This window comes from Varroa jacobsoni, unplaced genomic scaffold, assembly GCF_002532875.2.
Source record: "Varroa jacobsoni isolate VJ856 unplaced genomic scaffold, vjacob_1.0 contig03348, whole genome shotgun sequence".
In the NCBI taxonomy this organism is placed as follows: Eukaryota; Metazoa; Arthropoda; class Arachnida; order Mesostigmata; family Varroidae; genus Varroa; species Varroa jacobsoni.
Genome location: NW_019215006.1, coordinates 1 through 14,215, shown reverse-complemented (window position 1 = coordinate 14,215; position 14,215 = coordinate 1). Strand labels below are relative to the sequence as shown.

Below are 14,215 nucleotides of genomic sequence, written 5' to 3'. Positions count from 1 at the left end.
GTTTAGAAGGAGACCCATTTCAAAAAAGTACAGTGGAGAAGGGTAATTGGAACTTAGAATCAATTATCTCGTTCCTCAATTTGCAATCGGGCTAGGTATTGTATATTAACTTTTATACTGATATATCGCTAACTGAATCTTAGTCGGCGATTGAGTCGCCGACATACAGGAGGAACGCAGGTAGGCAAACACTGAAGCTATGGTCTGATGCACTTCTTCTATGGCTCGTACCTTGCTTATGAGAGGTAAGAAAAGTAACTACTTGAACAGAAGCCAGCCCTGAATTTTTCTGTGGCTTGCGTCTTTTTTTTTTACCATATACACAGGTAAAGAACACACACATATATATTTTTGTAATAAGTTCTGCTCTGTCAAAAGTCTTCTCTCATGAGTGGTCACGGTTGAACATGCTACTGAACGAAAAGCTTTCCGATAAGAAAATAGTTCACATTTTTGAATATACAACTTTAAGGTTAAGACTTCGAAGTTCTACGATGTTGATGTACGGACTTGTTCTTCCGTGGATCGCGTTAGCACGGGCGCGGTCAAACAGCACAATGCACTTTATACTGAAACAAACTTGGAACAAAGAAAAAACCTCGTTGAGACTGTTTTTTTTTTTTGGCTATCGTATAATTCTGTTTCGCAGATTCGCCTCGAACTGACCGCTTCAACTCGCATGGGATCAACGGTTGAGTCTGTTTGGTCTTCTTTCTCGCTGGATTCATGTCGGATACAATACATACAGGCATCAAAAATAGAAAAGCACATTGAAATGTTGAGGTTTTAGAAAAGTTTACGCTCCATATTTATTGTTAGAGCTCCCAAAAAGGACCAGAATGACATAATTGAGCTTCTACTTGCGCCAAAACAACGGCCACTACAACAAGAGATCAAGCTAGTCTGCCGAATATATGAGTAGCTACATAAGAACTTGCCGACATGATCCGCAACGGTCAAAGTCAACAGGAACAATGCGCACAACAACGGACAAATGACGCCACAGCCAGAAGCAGCAGAATAAGATAAAAAAAAAATTGGAAGAACTGACAGAAAAAGAGACGAACCAAATCCAAACAGAAAGATAGAGGAAAAACAACTGAAAGAACGGCAGTTTTCGGAGCTCTGAGGCAGCGGCAATCTGTAAACAGTTCTTCTGTAACAGCAACAACAACAACAACAAACAGATGAACGAGGACAACAATATGAACCGAAACTCAACAAGCAGCATCTGTGTGTCGTTCTTTTTCTTCGCCAGTTGGATGATCGTTCGCCTTTGAACAAAATGATGCGCGTCCAATCGCTACTACAACTGTTGTAGCTGTCGCCGTCCAGCTTATTTTCTCATTTACTCTACTAGGTTTAGCTGGTGTCTACAAAGAAAGCTGCTGCTGTTGTGGCCAAACGTTGCTACGTTTGCGATGGTGATAGGGGACGAAGCACGCGACCCAGACGACGTCGAGAGTGTCCGCTTCGTATATTTGCAGAGCAATGTTCGACTGCCGAAAGTAGGCGACGTCTACTCCTATGGGAAACTCTCACGAGGCACTTTCACCACAATAGAAGCGCCAGCAGCCATAATAGCGGTAACACAGTACATGGACAGATATACGGACACACGCAAACATACGGAGACACATTACGGAGGACGGCGGCTGGTTGCAAAACCATAATGAGCAGCATAACGCGCCAGACAAAATGTTTTTGCCCCCAACTTTGTATCACAGTAACACCGACTTTGCCCCACCGAAAAAAAGAGTGACGCTATCACGACAAAAATGATGGCTAATCATGTTAGCCCAAGTAGTCAGAAGGGGGCGGGAAATGTTAGACTGAACGTTGCAAGCTGTGAGCTGAGGCAAGCTAATACAAACAAAACACGAATACGAAAATTGACACAAACAATTAGATATTACATATAGTAACGGATTCAGTTTTAAAATTATTATTCAAGGCTATCCGTGAAGATAACTTGCAAGTTCAGCGTAATTAATGGGAAGTGGTCATTATGATTTAGCCCGACTAAGGACATCAATGGGACGTTCTACTAAGGGTTAAGGTAACTTATAGCCAAAAAAGCAAAGTGACAAGGATTAGTAATGGTTCGAAAGAGAACATATGCCATGAAACACTTAATAACATCATTAGACGTAGAAATTTAAATATAGGGATGATCCTTAAAGTCAAAATAATGATAATTATCATTACTATGATTAGCAATATTATTGTGACATACATGTTTTTCGGTGTCTCGACATTTATTCAAGCGCTGTTTCTTCTATCAAGCGGTCTTTCCTGTTCATTTTTTTAATATAAGTAAACAATACAACACCTGCATAGTCAATTCTCTCGTGTATGTCGCAGTGTTCTCTTGAGACTGTCGATTGATTCCACAAGCGGATAGAAATCCCATGCTCAGCATGGGATTTCTATCCGCTTGGACAATCTAATGGACGTACAATCTGATGACTTTAAAGTCTTCCCTGTGGAAGATAAGGTACGTGGTACGTGGTTTGCAATCGTGGCCAAATATCCTATCGACTGACATCGTATGTTTGTTTTTTTCCATTCTCGTGAGAGTGTTCAAACTTCTCGGAGCTTAATTCAGGCTAGCGTTTTCTCTTTCATTTCTGGATTCTGACCTACGCTATTCCTAGTCATAACGTGGCACACGCAATGATCCTACGTATTGCGTATACATTAAACACCGCCCCAATATTCAAATGCCACTTTGAGATAACAGATTTTGTTGTTACTTGTTGTTAAATAATTAAGGCGCCAACAAAGGCGGCAAAAAGCCACACAGTTCGATTTGTCCCTCGGTTGTTAACCGTCGTATTCCGAAGCGAATTACTTCGACAATAGTATCAATATCAGTGAAATAATAATAAACAGACGCAAAACATTTAGTGGTCTTAAAGAATGACCGACAGAAGTAAGACTCCGCGTCATAATGATGCATAGATATACACGACGTATCAACCACTGAATGAGGAGCCGGACAATTGAGGCGAACGAGTCCCTGCGTCGAATCTAAATAAACGTACAGTGGTTAACAAAATAACGCGCTGCCTCGAATAACCGTTATAGAAAGCTTCAGTCAAATTATGATCGCCCGTAGAACAAATGGCTGCGCTTGTAATGTTACCGCGACAAGCACTCCTCTAGCCTAGGTTCACCTAGTGACGTTTATCTGTTTGTGAAATTAACTTTCTCGGTTGTGTATAAAAACTGACATTAAGCGACTTGGTTCAACCCCAAGCTTACCCGTAGTTGACTCTACTTTCGATAGAAAAAACGTATGTAGACAAAGTTGAACTTCTCGCTTCGTTCGATGTTACCTATATGGTGCTTGTATTTGTTAAAAACGACGAATTAGCTGAACAGACGGAAAAATGCTACGAACACTTAAGCCGGTAGACTGTAAAACGTGCATAAGCGACTGAATCTAAATAAGTAACAATGTCACTACCCTTTACCACTTGCTTTGATGTACTGCATAACAGCTACGGCTGAAGGGGTACAGGGGTGACCGGTTAATTAACGGAAGGTCGTCCGTAGAAATCTGACTTCAGCGTCGTGGTCAGCAGCATTTTTAGTTCTTGTCCCCTCTTACGCTTGGGTTTTGCCTGTGTTCATTTGATATAGAAGAGCAAAACGCTTGATGAAATCGATGTGACATAAAGAAGAAATTGCAGCAACGTAACACGTAATCGGACATGCGTAAATATTAAGCGAGCGTATGTAGCCACTCATCCATACGAGCGGATGTGACAATGCGTGCAATATTCACACATGATGGTCGATTGGTGGCGCTGTGGCGAATTTTAGCGATGCACGACCAAACGTGCGGAGCACGTGAGTCGAAAATTCAACCATATGTCAAAACCAGCAGAAGGCGCAAAACTAGAACGTCAAAAGTAAAGAGACAAATCAAGATATCAGCTGCACATCCTCATTCGACCAATGATTTGCGTATTGAGCCAGCTCGTTTCATACGGCCAAATGCTAGACGTGCAGGCTTAGCCGAATTATTAAAACGGGTTCACAGAAGACAAAAGATCAAAAAAAAAAACAAAAACAAAGAGATCCTTATTCATATCTAAGAGATTATTGGCTATCATCGTGTCGTCATATGTAGATATTTCTCTACTTACTGTAGGTGGGTATAATGATCTGGGTGGCACTTCTATAACGGGAGAGCTAGTGTTAGAAAACGTAAGCAGAATACTCAAAGGAGAAGGGGTCTGACATCGTCCTTTTTGACTTAGCCATCGAGGTGACCGAGGAATTTGCACCTTCCAGAAAAATACGAGGGGTTCCCTTTGTCACGAAAGATCGTGAAAACACGTGTATCGCGAACAGACCGGATCGTTGGACGTGCGGTTTATGATTATGCAGTGTTCTGTGGCGATAAAAAAAACATTGAAAATAAACGAGGGCAGGTTTCGTGATCTTGAAGATGTTCGACAAATAATTTAACCGTGGGTGTCAGGGGGATTATTATTTAAAGAAGATGATTACATCTATCGCTCCAAGAGGTCCAACAAGTACGTCTCTCTACACCATGATAAGCAAAAATCCACTACGATTAACAATCGTGGCCTGAAATAACCTCGCTGTTTGAGAACTGTCGAAATACCCGTGTCATCGATAGGGGGCCCGTTCGTATTCAATAAGGTCGTATGACGTTTTCTTTGATGCCATTTAAAGACAGCTGATTTGGATATTGTTTTGGTGGTGGAAGATCTACAGTTTGTCTTTTATCGCCCACTTCATCAAAGTCACTACATTACCATTATATTAATGTACCAAAAATAAAAGCTGTATTTGTTTGTTTTAATCTCTGTGTAACGCCTTTTCTATACGCAACACTTTGTACCTGCTCTATTACATAATAAATATATGTTCGACACAATGAGCTCGTTTATCGAAACATGTTTACGAGCTATCTCTACATTTTGTTTTACTATTGACATCGCCCTTACCCAACGATGGGCATCTTAAAACCTCCAGATACTCCTGTGGGAAATGAATCGCTTCCATAGACACACAGTTACCTGCATTCGAACGACAACGATCTACCAACAGCTTCATGGTATATTCAGCCTGTCGAAGAAGCCAATTTAGATCCAACGGCAGAAATCAGTTATGGAACAAAAAAAAAAGTTATCGAATGGATCGGCACATAGAGGTGACTTGTCACTGTCAATGAAAGTTGCTCTCGTCGTTAATGCCAGACGCTATACAGCAGCCGTTGCTATGCGTTTGTAAAATACGCCTATCGCAATGGAACGAATATCTCTCTCATTGTTCATTCTATTCATCTACATGAGATTTCTCTAATTAGTTGCACTCTGAATATAACTCCTCTATAACTTTGCTGCCGTATTTCTTTTTGGTCTTCGTCATGTGAGCGGATATTATCTTAGCGCAAAAGATAAGGGTGGCGCATTCCACATGAGTAAAGGAAACCATATTGGCAAGATAGTATGGCATGAGAGTCGGAATTTGTCGTTATCTCGCTGCTGTACGAGAATGATAAGGAAGCAAGCCGAACGGTGGAGGTCGGCCTCGAGTGAAACATCTTACATGACTGGACTAACAACCACCAGCTGCATATCGCCTCTTGCTGGTCCCCGCACGCTCTGATCGATCCATAGGTTCTACTGATCATCGAACAGACTGATGACATCGCCAACGGAAACGTCAAAAATAATCGCTCAACGTTGTACGAACAAAAGCTTAGTGCGAAGCCACGTTTTTTAACGGCACGTAAGACCGGACAGATATCATTCGGCCAGGATAAGCAGTTCCCTTGTCTGAGCTTAAGCTTACTACCGTTTTCATACTATGAAAAATGCAAGAAGTGAGAAAATGTCGGATTTTCTATCTGTACAGCGTACTTCTGCTTTTTATGGCATATATATATATAAGCAATCATCAAATGGTATCCGCTACCTCAAGTGTTTTGCTTTAGCAACCAGTTTTTCACTAAACTACATACAGAGTGACGATTAATTGGGTTCCTAGCCAACGTAATTCGTAAACAAAGCTACAAGAAAGAAGGTAATCGACCTTTTCTATATAGAGCCTGCTAAGGCCTTCGACTTAATTTGCGCGTTTTGTAGAACAGAAGAGGGCTCTAAACTCTGTTCTGTTAAGAAGTGAAATTGAAAAACAGATTACCTACAGTTTAGAAGGTAAGATACGTCAGCCAAGTCACACTACCAGATAAATCCAGTGCGAGCTTGTTACAACGCTGTTATCTGTTTTCCAGTCCCATCGCCAATACCCGTGCGCCTCTCGACAGTGACTTTAGCGAATTTCGTTCGATATCGACTGGTCCTTCTTAGCTTGATGATCCATCAGTCGGGCTGCGATTTGACCTTTATGCCGGCTTGGCAATGGCTAAACATCGAACGTTACTACCTGTTAAAAGAAAGAATAACACTTACCCGAAATCTGCATGCAGTTTTTTGGTCTATTTATTTTGTTACGAGGCCAACGACACGTCAAAAAATTTTACACCTCTTAACAACTACGTAGATCTGCACAGAAGCCTTCAAAATCGATCGAACGAAACGGGTCTAATAAGCCTAAACACTTAGTTAGGGTATTCCCGTAACTTAAAACAACAACTATATCCTGCAACTTTCATCCCCAAAACCACTGTCATCATCATCATCATTCTCATCTCGATTCCTGCAATGACTGACCATAATCATCCGATTTCTATGAAGTAGAGTCGCTAGAACAACGGCGATCACAATGACATTACAGGCGATGACCTACTCGAGTGATCAGGCGCGAATGAATACCGAGCGGCTGATATACCCAGTGCCGACAATGTATCCAGCTCCAAGGTTCCATGGATTTCCCTTAGGATGAAGATCATCAACAGCAATTTATCATATAACTTTGTCATATATTGACGAACAACTGAAGATGATCGCTGTATTGTTGTGGTAGCAGTAGTAATGAAGATTATCACTCGGTGATGATAGCTACTGGTAAGCGACCTCGCTCGCCTTGATTCATCTTCGTGCGCGGCCATCTTTGGTAGTAGCTGTCATTGTAGGCATTCTCCAACGCTATTTTCGGATCTTTCTACGCTTTCCCGAATCAACTTCTTTTTATAACTTCACTTCTTTGGTTTGCGTTTTTTCTTGCCTTTTTTGCCTTTTGGGGATCCTTGATTTGGGCGCGGCGATTGCTGCTTTGTCGACTTTCCTTTCGGGGGCGCTTTTCCTTTTTTAGGCGACTTCGGTGATTTTGACATTTTGGCTGGTCTTTTTTTTGGTGACTTTTGCTTTGAAGGTTCGCCTTTCTTTGGCGATTTAGCCTTTGGTGATTGTGTTTTTGCATTCTTACCTTTTTTAGGTGATTTTGCTTTCTGACCTTTTTTCTCCTTCGGCGACTTTGCCCTTTGTTTCTTTCTTCCATCTTTGCCTTTTTTCTTTTTCGCCGATTTTGCCTTTCCCTTAGCTTTCTTAGGTGATTTCGGTTTGCCTTTTTTAGAAACTGGTTCCCCTCCAGGTATGGCCTGTGTCTTGAGGAGCTGAACCGGTATTGGCTTAGTCAGTTGTTCCGGAATTCTATGCAATGTTCGAGTATCAACATCCTCCTGTGGCTTCACGTCTTCGTCTTTTGGAGGTGGAGGTTGCGACGGTGTAATCGTCGAAGTGTCCCCAAGCAACGTTTGATCTGAAACCGAGGTATAAGCTGATACTTGACCTACTACATAGCGGCTGGGTTGTTCTTTTTTAACCTCTGGTATTTTAAGCGTTTCTGTGGTAGGCAGTTCTGGTGTAGACGGTGTAGGTGATTCTTTGCTTGACAGTTCTTCACTTAACCGTTCTTGGGCTGATAATTTTTGTGCCGGTTCTGTTTTAGCGGGTAGTTCCATGCTCGGTATATCCGAGCTTGAAAATTCCTTGCTTGATAGGTCCGAGCTAGGGAGCTCCTCGCTTGATGACTCCGAGCTAAGTCTCTCCTCACTAGGTCTACTCTCTTTACTTGGGCGTTCCTGGGTTGGCGCTTCCTTAATAGGGCGCTCTTCGCTCGGAGGTTTTTTGCTAGCGGGCTGTTCCTGCTCTTTAATAGGAGGCTTTTCTGGTTTCACTGAAACCCTCTTTTGAGTATCCCGCCGAGCTTCCTTGACAACAACTACAGATTTTGGCCATCTGGTATGCTTTCTACTTCGCTTCGATTTTTTGATGACCGATTCTTTCTTTCCCCTCTTAGTTGTTGGGGATACGGATTTAATTTTTTTCTCGGATTTTTTTACCGGCTTTTCTGTTTTTACATCAGAATCCTTCTTTTTAGTTTCTGGCGGCACTACCTCTCGTCCTTCTGGCTTCTCTTTTACACTCGGAGTAACAGATGGAGTCTCAGAAGGAAACTCACGCCTTGTGATCTTACGTCGGTACTTTGGGGATGGGTGATCCCTGGTCTCGAGAACTTCGAGAGAAGCCGATAGGGAAGATTCAAAAGCACCTTTTCGTTCTATAATGTCCTTTTTCAGTTCATAGAGTTGCTCAAGTTTATGGAGTTCTTCCTCCGGAGTAAGTTGTCGTCGTTTTCTTGGGGGCCGAACCACATGCGGTTCTGATAATATTGGCGTTTGACGCGTAGCTGCCTCCGCCTGTTCGGGAGTCGGTCCTTCTGCTAGCAAGTACAAAAAAACTAGCCCAAGAAACAGAATGACCAAGGCAACAGCGACACATAGCACTAGGATCGCCCATCCCATCGCAGGCGACCTATTACCACACTAACGAGACGCCTATTTTGGGAATACTATAAATCAAGCCTGTACATGGGAGCTACTACGAAAGCTGTGCCTGTGACAACATTTTACTTCGGAAACAACGCTGAAAACAATGCTATAATGAATATTTTGTATGTGTTTATGATATTGTATAGAATAGATTTAGCAAGACGACGTTCGTTATCCTCGAGCCATAGGGTTCCCCGCCCGTGCCCCATTGCGTTAACATATTGCTCGCTTTTGAACAGCCTGTATCTGCTGCGAATCTTAGATGGAAATCTCTTATATTAGAATGTAATACAAGCGGGCGGTCTCCGCCCAATTCGTAAACGCGCGGAATTTAAAAACCGTTGAATTACCCATTCCGGACTGTTGACTTCATACTGTTTACTTCACAGGTATACCAGACTGCTAATTTGAGGTAGCCGATTATAAACCAAATCAACAAACCATATATAGAGCTGAATTGGTTTTCTTCTTTTATTAGGTGTCATTTATGATAGTAATAGAAGAATTGGTAGAAAAAATTGGAATTATCTAAAGAAGCTATTTAGGAAGATACGCTGAACAGAAACTCGATTTATCGACAACGTAGATGAACTTAGGGATAAAAAGCACTCATGGCCAGGTATGTATTTTGGATAGACAGGTGCCCGGCTTGAGACGGCACGACGACCGAACGTACGATTAATGATTTGTAGACGGAAGTTAATGTCGGTGGAAAATAGTCGCTTTTTGGGCTTTAGATGGACCTTCCCTGGTTCTTCCAATAACAATGCGCCTTCGCGGGAAAGACTCTTGTTCGGGAAACGTTTCTGCACTGCCTCCAATGATGTTCGTTATTGTCTAGTAATTGTGAGGATACTTGGATACTCACAAGACCCACCTATTTATTCCGCCAGCGTTCTGGAAGTCGTTGTTGTTGCTCCAATATATCTTAATTGTTTCTGAAGTGCTTGGAACCTTTTTAGACAAATGGTTATATTTTACCAGAATTAATCCGCAAAACGTTTCATCAGTTCGTAATCGTGAGCTCTGAAGCAGAGTGGCACCTACGCACGTACTCAGCACGAGGTAAATGATAAGCAAAAAAAAATAAAGGTAAATAAAAACAAGAGAAAATTATTTAATTAATTTTGACATCAAAAAAAGTGAAGGATATAGCGACCCTTCCAGACGCCCAAGTAGCTTCATTTTTACACAAATGAAACCTTTGCAGATGTTATGCACTCGATCTCTGTTAATATGCTTTTTTGCTTATAACGCATCGATGACACATACTCAGCCTAACATCGCCACTTGTGCTGCTCCTTTATATAAAATAGGCAAGTACAAGTTCTATTTGCTTTTGTATTTACTATTTGAAACGCACTATTCAACCATTGTCAGCGACCCAATATATTAGTTATCCCTTAAAAATAATAACAACAACTCTCTGAATCCGTTTTTTTCGAAGTTGTGCAAAATTTTTGCGACCCCAATATTTTGTCATGGGGTCGACCGCCGTCATTTTTGTGCTCCATTTGAGCCTCGCATGAAATGCACACGAGTGATTAATCGGGGGCTTCTTTATTTTGTTTTTCTATATCAACCATAAACTATAAACCAGTTGGTGTAAATTGTCTCCGTCTTGCTCATAGTACATCTGGAAACCGTGCTCCACGATTTCGACACGTAAATTGCAACCGAAAATGGATGCTTCACACCAAAGTCATGCTCTTATTTCCGAAAATTAATATATCATAATCGATCAATTTGTTGGCCTTGTTGCGGCAGCCGATTCAAAGAGCGCTATATGATACACATCAAAGTAAAAGATAGAAGTTCCCTCTGTTTTTAGATGCGCGGTTGGCGCTTTCGTTCGAAGGATTCAATTGATCGTTTCAGGGTATCTATTCTGTTGTTATTGCAAGCCCTAACCCAGTATGACAAAGAGAAAAATCATATTTCTATCGCTTGCATGTGATCAAAAAATGTCTACTCAATATATGCTAGTCAACTTCCAGACTCGTCATGTGCGTGGCTAAGTTGACTAATTTGAAAAGTTCCACTTACCCTTATACTGTGGGTCATGGTGCTGCTACCTTTTGATATAGGCATTCTCTTAGCTATAATAACCCCATGCTGGATCGAATACTGATTTGTATAAATATGCAATTTCGGGTGAAATGCAATTTTTGGACACCCTGTCTAATGCATACGGGAAACCCTATTGATATGAGATCATTTGTTTTCCCCCAAAAATATCATTTGGCTTTTTAAAGTCTAGGGGCTGAACTACTCAGTCCGCTGCCAGTAAACGTACCTCATCTCCAAACGCCAAACTGTTACGGCTGTAGAGGTTCGCTAGAGTATACACAGAGTTCACATCATAAGTACATATATACTAGAAAAAACTTTGCCGGACCGTTTGTCGTGACGAACGTACGTTTACCTGCTGCTGCTGCTATTGGTAGCAAACGAAAGTCAGTAGCTTTCACAACAAATCACCAAGCTTGTTCTGACTAACAACAGCGTGTCGTTTTAGAAACTTAAGCAAGGATCAGCTGTTAGCCAATTCCTAGGCGTCATATGAACAATTATCAAGGTTATAAACTTCTTGGGTCACCCCGAATCGACCAGAAAGGTGTATGCAGCTGTAGAGAAGACAGAACTAGGTTCCAACCTAGCAGAATAGAAAATTCACGACAAAAAAAAAAAAATGATTCGGAAGTTACAGTTAAGCGTTATTGTCCAAAAGTGCATTTCTAATGATCCCTTCTGTTTCGATTAGTTCGCTGGTGAATAAAATGTATGTGGGCGAGCGTACGGTGTCACAGATTAGTCACGAACAGCGCATGCGCGTATCATATGCCACAAAAATCATACAGATGTTCCTCGAGGACAATAAAAATAAGAGGATAAACCGGTATCCTTTGCCGCTCGGTTCGCTTGAGGGAGCAGCAGATCGTTCATGATTTTTCCCTGACAAAAAAATGTTTATCCTCGATGCAAAGATGAACTGCAAATATAATCGCTGGCTTTCTCACGACCCAGAGCACATGCCTATTGTAGCTAGCAGAAGAAAACGTCATATCGCCGTACTTCTTCCAGAATGGCGAACGTATTTTTTTAGAAGTTTGTCTACATATCCTACGAACTGTTGCACAGTCATGGGGAGCTGAAGTATCTCAAGGGAGACCATGTGTTTTCTAACAAAATCGTAGTATACCGGCTCGATAACAGTGCAAGTTCGGATAAGTTCGGAGCTGGCTGCTTAAGAACAGAAGCATACATTGCGATGCGCACATATGGCCTTTAGAACAATTTGAAGTTGTTGGATTACTACGCGATTCCAACAACTTTCGACATAACAACGCCGACTCGCTTACGCGTGCTATCCAGAATAATTTGCAGAATTGCAATTGAAATAGGGCTGTGAGTTGTTTAAAGCCAATTATCCGTTTGCGCTGCTTAGAAAGCATTCTAATGTCCTGTAGACAGGACGTCAAAAAATAGGTACAATGAGACCAATCACCTCTATGCGTTCTCGTTTTACTGTCCGTCATCACCACTTTCCAAACAATCCGCGGCAATATGATGGAACTGTTGGCAAGGAGATTACAGACAGGATTATGAGTGTGTGGTAGAACGTATGTAACCCTCACGTATAGAGTCAAGTGCTGTGTATATCTTTTAAGCATGAAATATGTCCAGATAGAGTTGTCGTCTGTACGGGCGGCAGCTGTTGCAATGAACTATTCGCCCCCCGAGATCTTTTGTGACGTGAGGGTGGCATGGACTGTCTATGGTGGTGCTTCTGTTACATTTGCTTTGCCAGTTGCTATAGTAAAAGTGGAACCAGCAGCAATAACAAATGCAGCGTCAACGAGCAGCCACCGCTTCTGCACTATGTTTACCTGCAACAACAGCGGCGGCAGCACCGTCTGCATTAACGTGTTCCGCCCCCAACGTGTGATTTTCACGACCTTTTGGCCGCTACTGAAGTTGTTTGGATTCGTACATTTATTCACTCGCTGGCAACGCTAACAGCGCGATGGCTGTAACGCTATTTTTTTGAAGGTCAAACCGTTCGATGCAATATATATATATATATATTTTTTTGTTACTACAGTGGCAAGATGGGCGGGAAATCAAGTAAGCGACCAGCCAGGCAAGTCGACCCAGACAAACCAGCCAACAAAATTCACCAAATCAACAGATAGTCAACCATTGAAGCGAAACAAAACGGCTTGTAGACGTCGATCGGAAACAAGAGTGTATCCATGACAAGACTTATTAGAAATGGCATGTTTACACCCCGACTATAACGATCACCACCAGCAGCGCTAGTTCTGCTGTACGCGCCCACCGGATCCCATAGAATGCGCTCAGAGCTACCAATTCAGCGTCGCCGTGACAACTGTTGTTGGTAATAATAAATCGTGACGGTAATGACTACCGCCGATAACCAACTGGACGACAAAATGTCCACTCCGTCGGCTACTGCTCAAAGCCAACGGCAAATCAACCCTGCTGTTTTTCTTCTTGGTGATGTCCGTGATGGTTGCGCGTACCTTATACGAACAATCGCAATGTAAAGACAGATAGTCAGCCAAACAGGCCTATATATGGGTACACGCCACACGTACGACTGCCAGTTGAGGAAAAGGGGGAATTTGCCCACAGACTATTGAAACTGTGCGTCGACCAACCGAATCGTTTAGCCGTACAAACCGTGTTGACGGTACTATACCGGTGCGACAGTCGATGCACTGCAAAGTCAATGCTACTTGATATGGGTATGCTACCGGCGTTTGATCATGTTGTTATATTAATGTAAAATCTACAGACATCTACATCTATAAAACAGTGGCGACAACAACGGCCACGCAACGAAACAGCGTCAGGGAAGTTAGCATGTGGTGAGATGCTGGCTTTCAGTAGAAAGCGGCGAGCGAACGAACGACTAAAGTCTATTTGCAATAGCGATGCCATCGTTCTATAGACATTTGGATGTATGTGCGTATCGTATGAAGGCGGTGGATGTCGTACCGACATCGCCGCTAAAATTGAGCTGCTTTGCCCCGGGGCCCCATAGGCGCTTTGGTACCGCGCCACCTGTAGCTGTATGAATTGCACGAAAGCACAGTAATAAGTCTTACGGATTTAATCATAATTGCCCAATCGGCTGTGGGAATGTGTGACTGGGTCCAATCAAACATCTACAACCACCATTGGTCAAGTGTGCGTCATATATCGCCATATTGGCTGCAATCACTGGCCACCGATGACCGAACAGATGTTACCTCTGCAATAACCCGCCGGATCAGTCGAGGCAGACAAATATATTTTTGCCTAACGCCTTATTTTTGCCACTCGCAGTAGAACATGGACAAAAAAAGGGGGAGGGGGAGGGGGAAGGGGGGCAAGCGTCTGCAGCGTTTTTTCGCTGGACAATTCTTG

The 14,215-nt window shown here is 42.4% G+C and overlaps 1 protein-coding gene across 1 annotated transcript; it reads right to left on the bottom strand.

Moving 5' to 3' along the window:
* Positions 1–6,466: 6,466 nt before the first annotated feature.
* On the bottom strand, positions 6,467–10,556 carry LOC111272813 (uncharacterized). Its single transcript, XM_022854453.2, has one exon. The coding sequence runs from the start codon at positions 8,750–8,752 to the stop codon at positions 7,145–7,147; it is 1,608 nt and encodes a 535-aa protein (XP_022710188.1). The 5' UTR covers positions 8,753–10,556; the 3' UTR covers positions 6,467–7,144.
* Positions 10,557–14,215: the final 3,659 nt, after the last annotated feature.

What these genes read in the sequence shown, in the direction of transcription:
- LOC111272813 (XM_022854453.2), bottom strand. Translation starts at nt 8,752, where the DNA reads ATGGGATGGGCGATCCTAGTGCTATGTGTCGCTGTTGCCTTGGTCATT.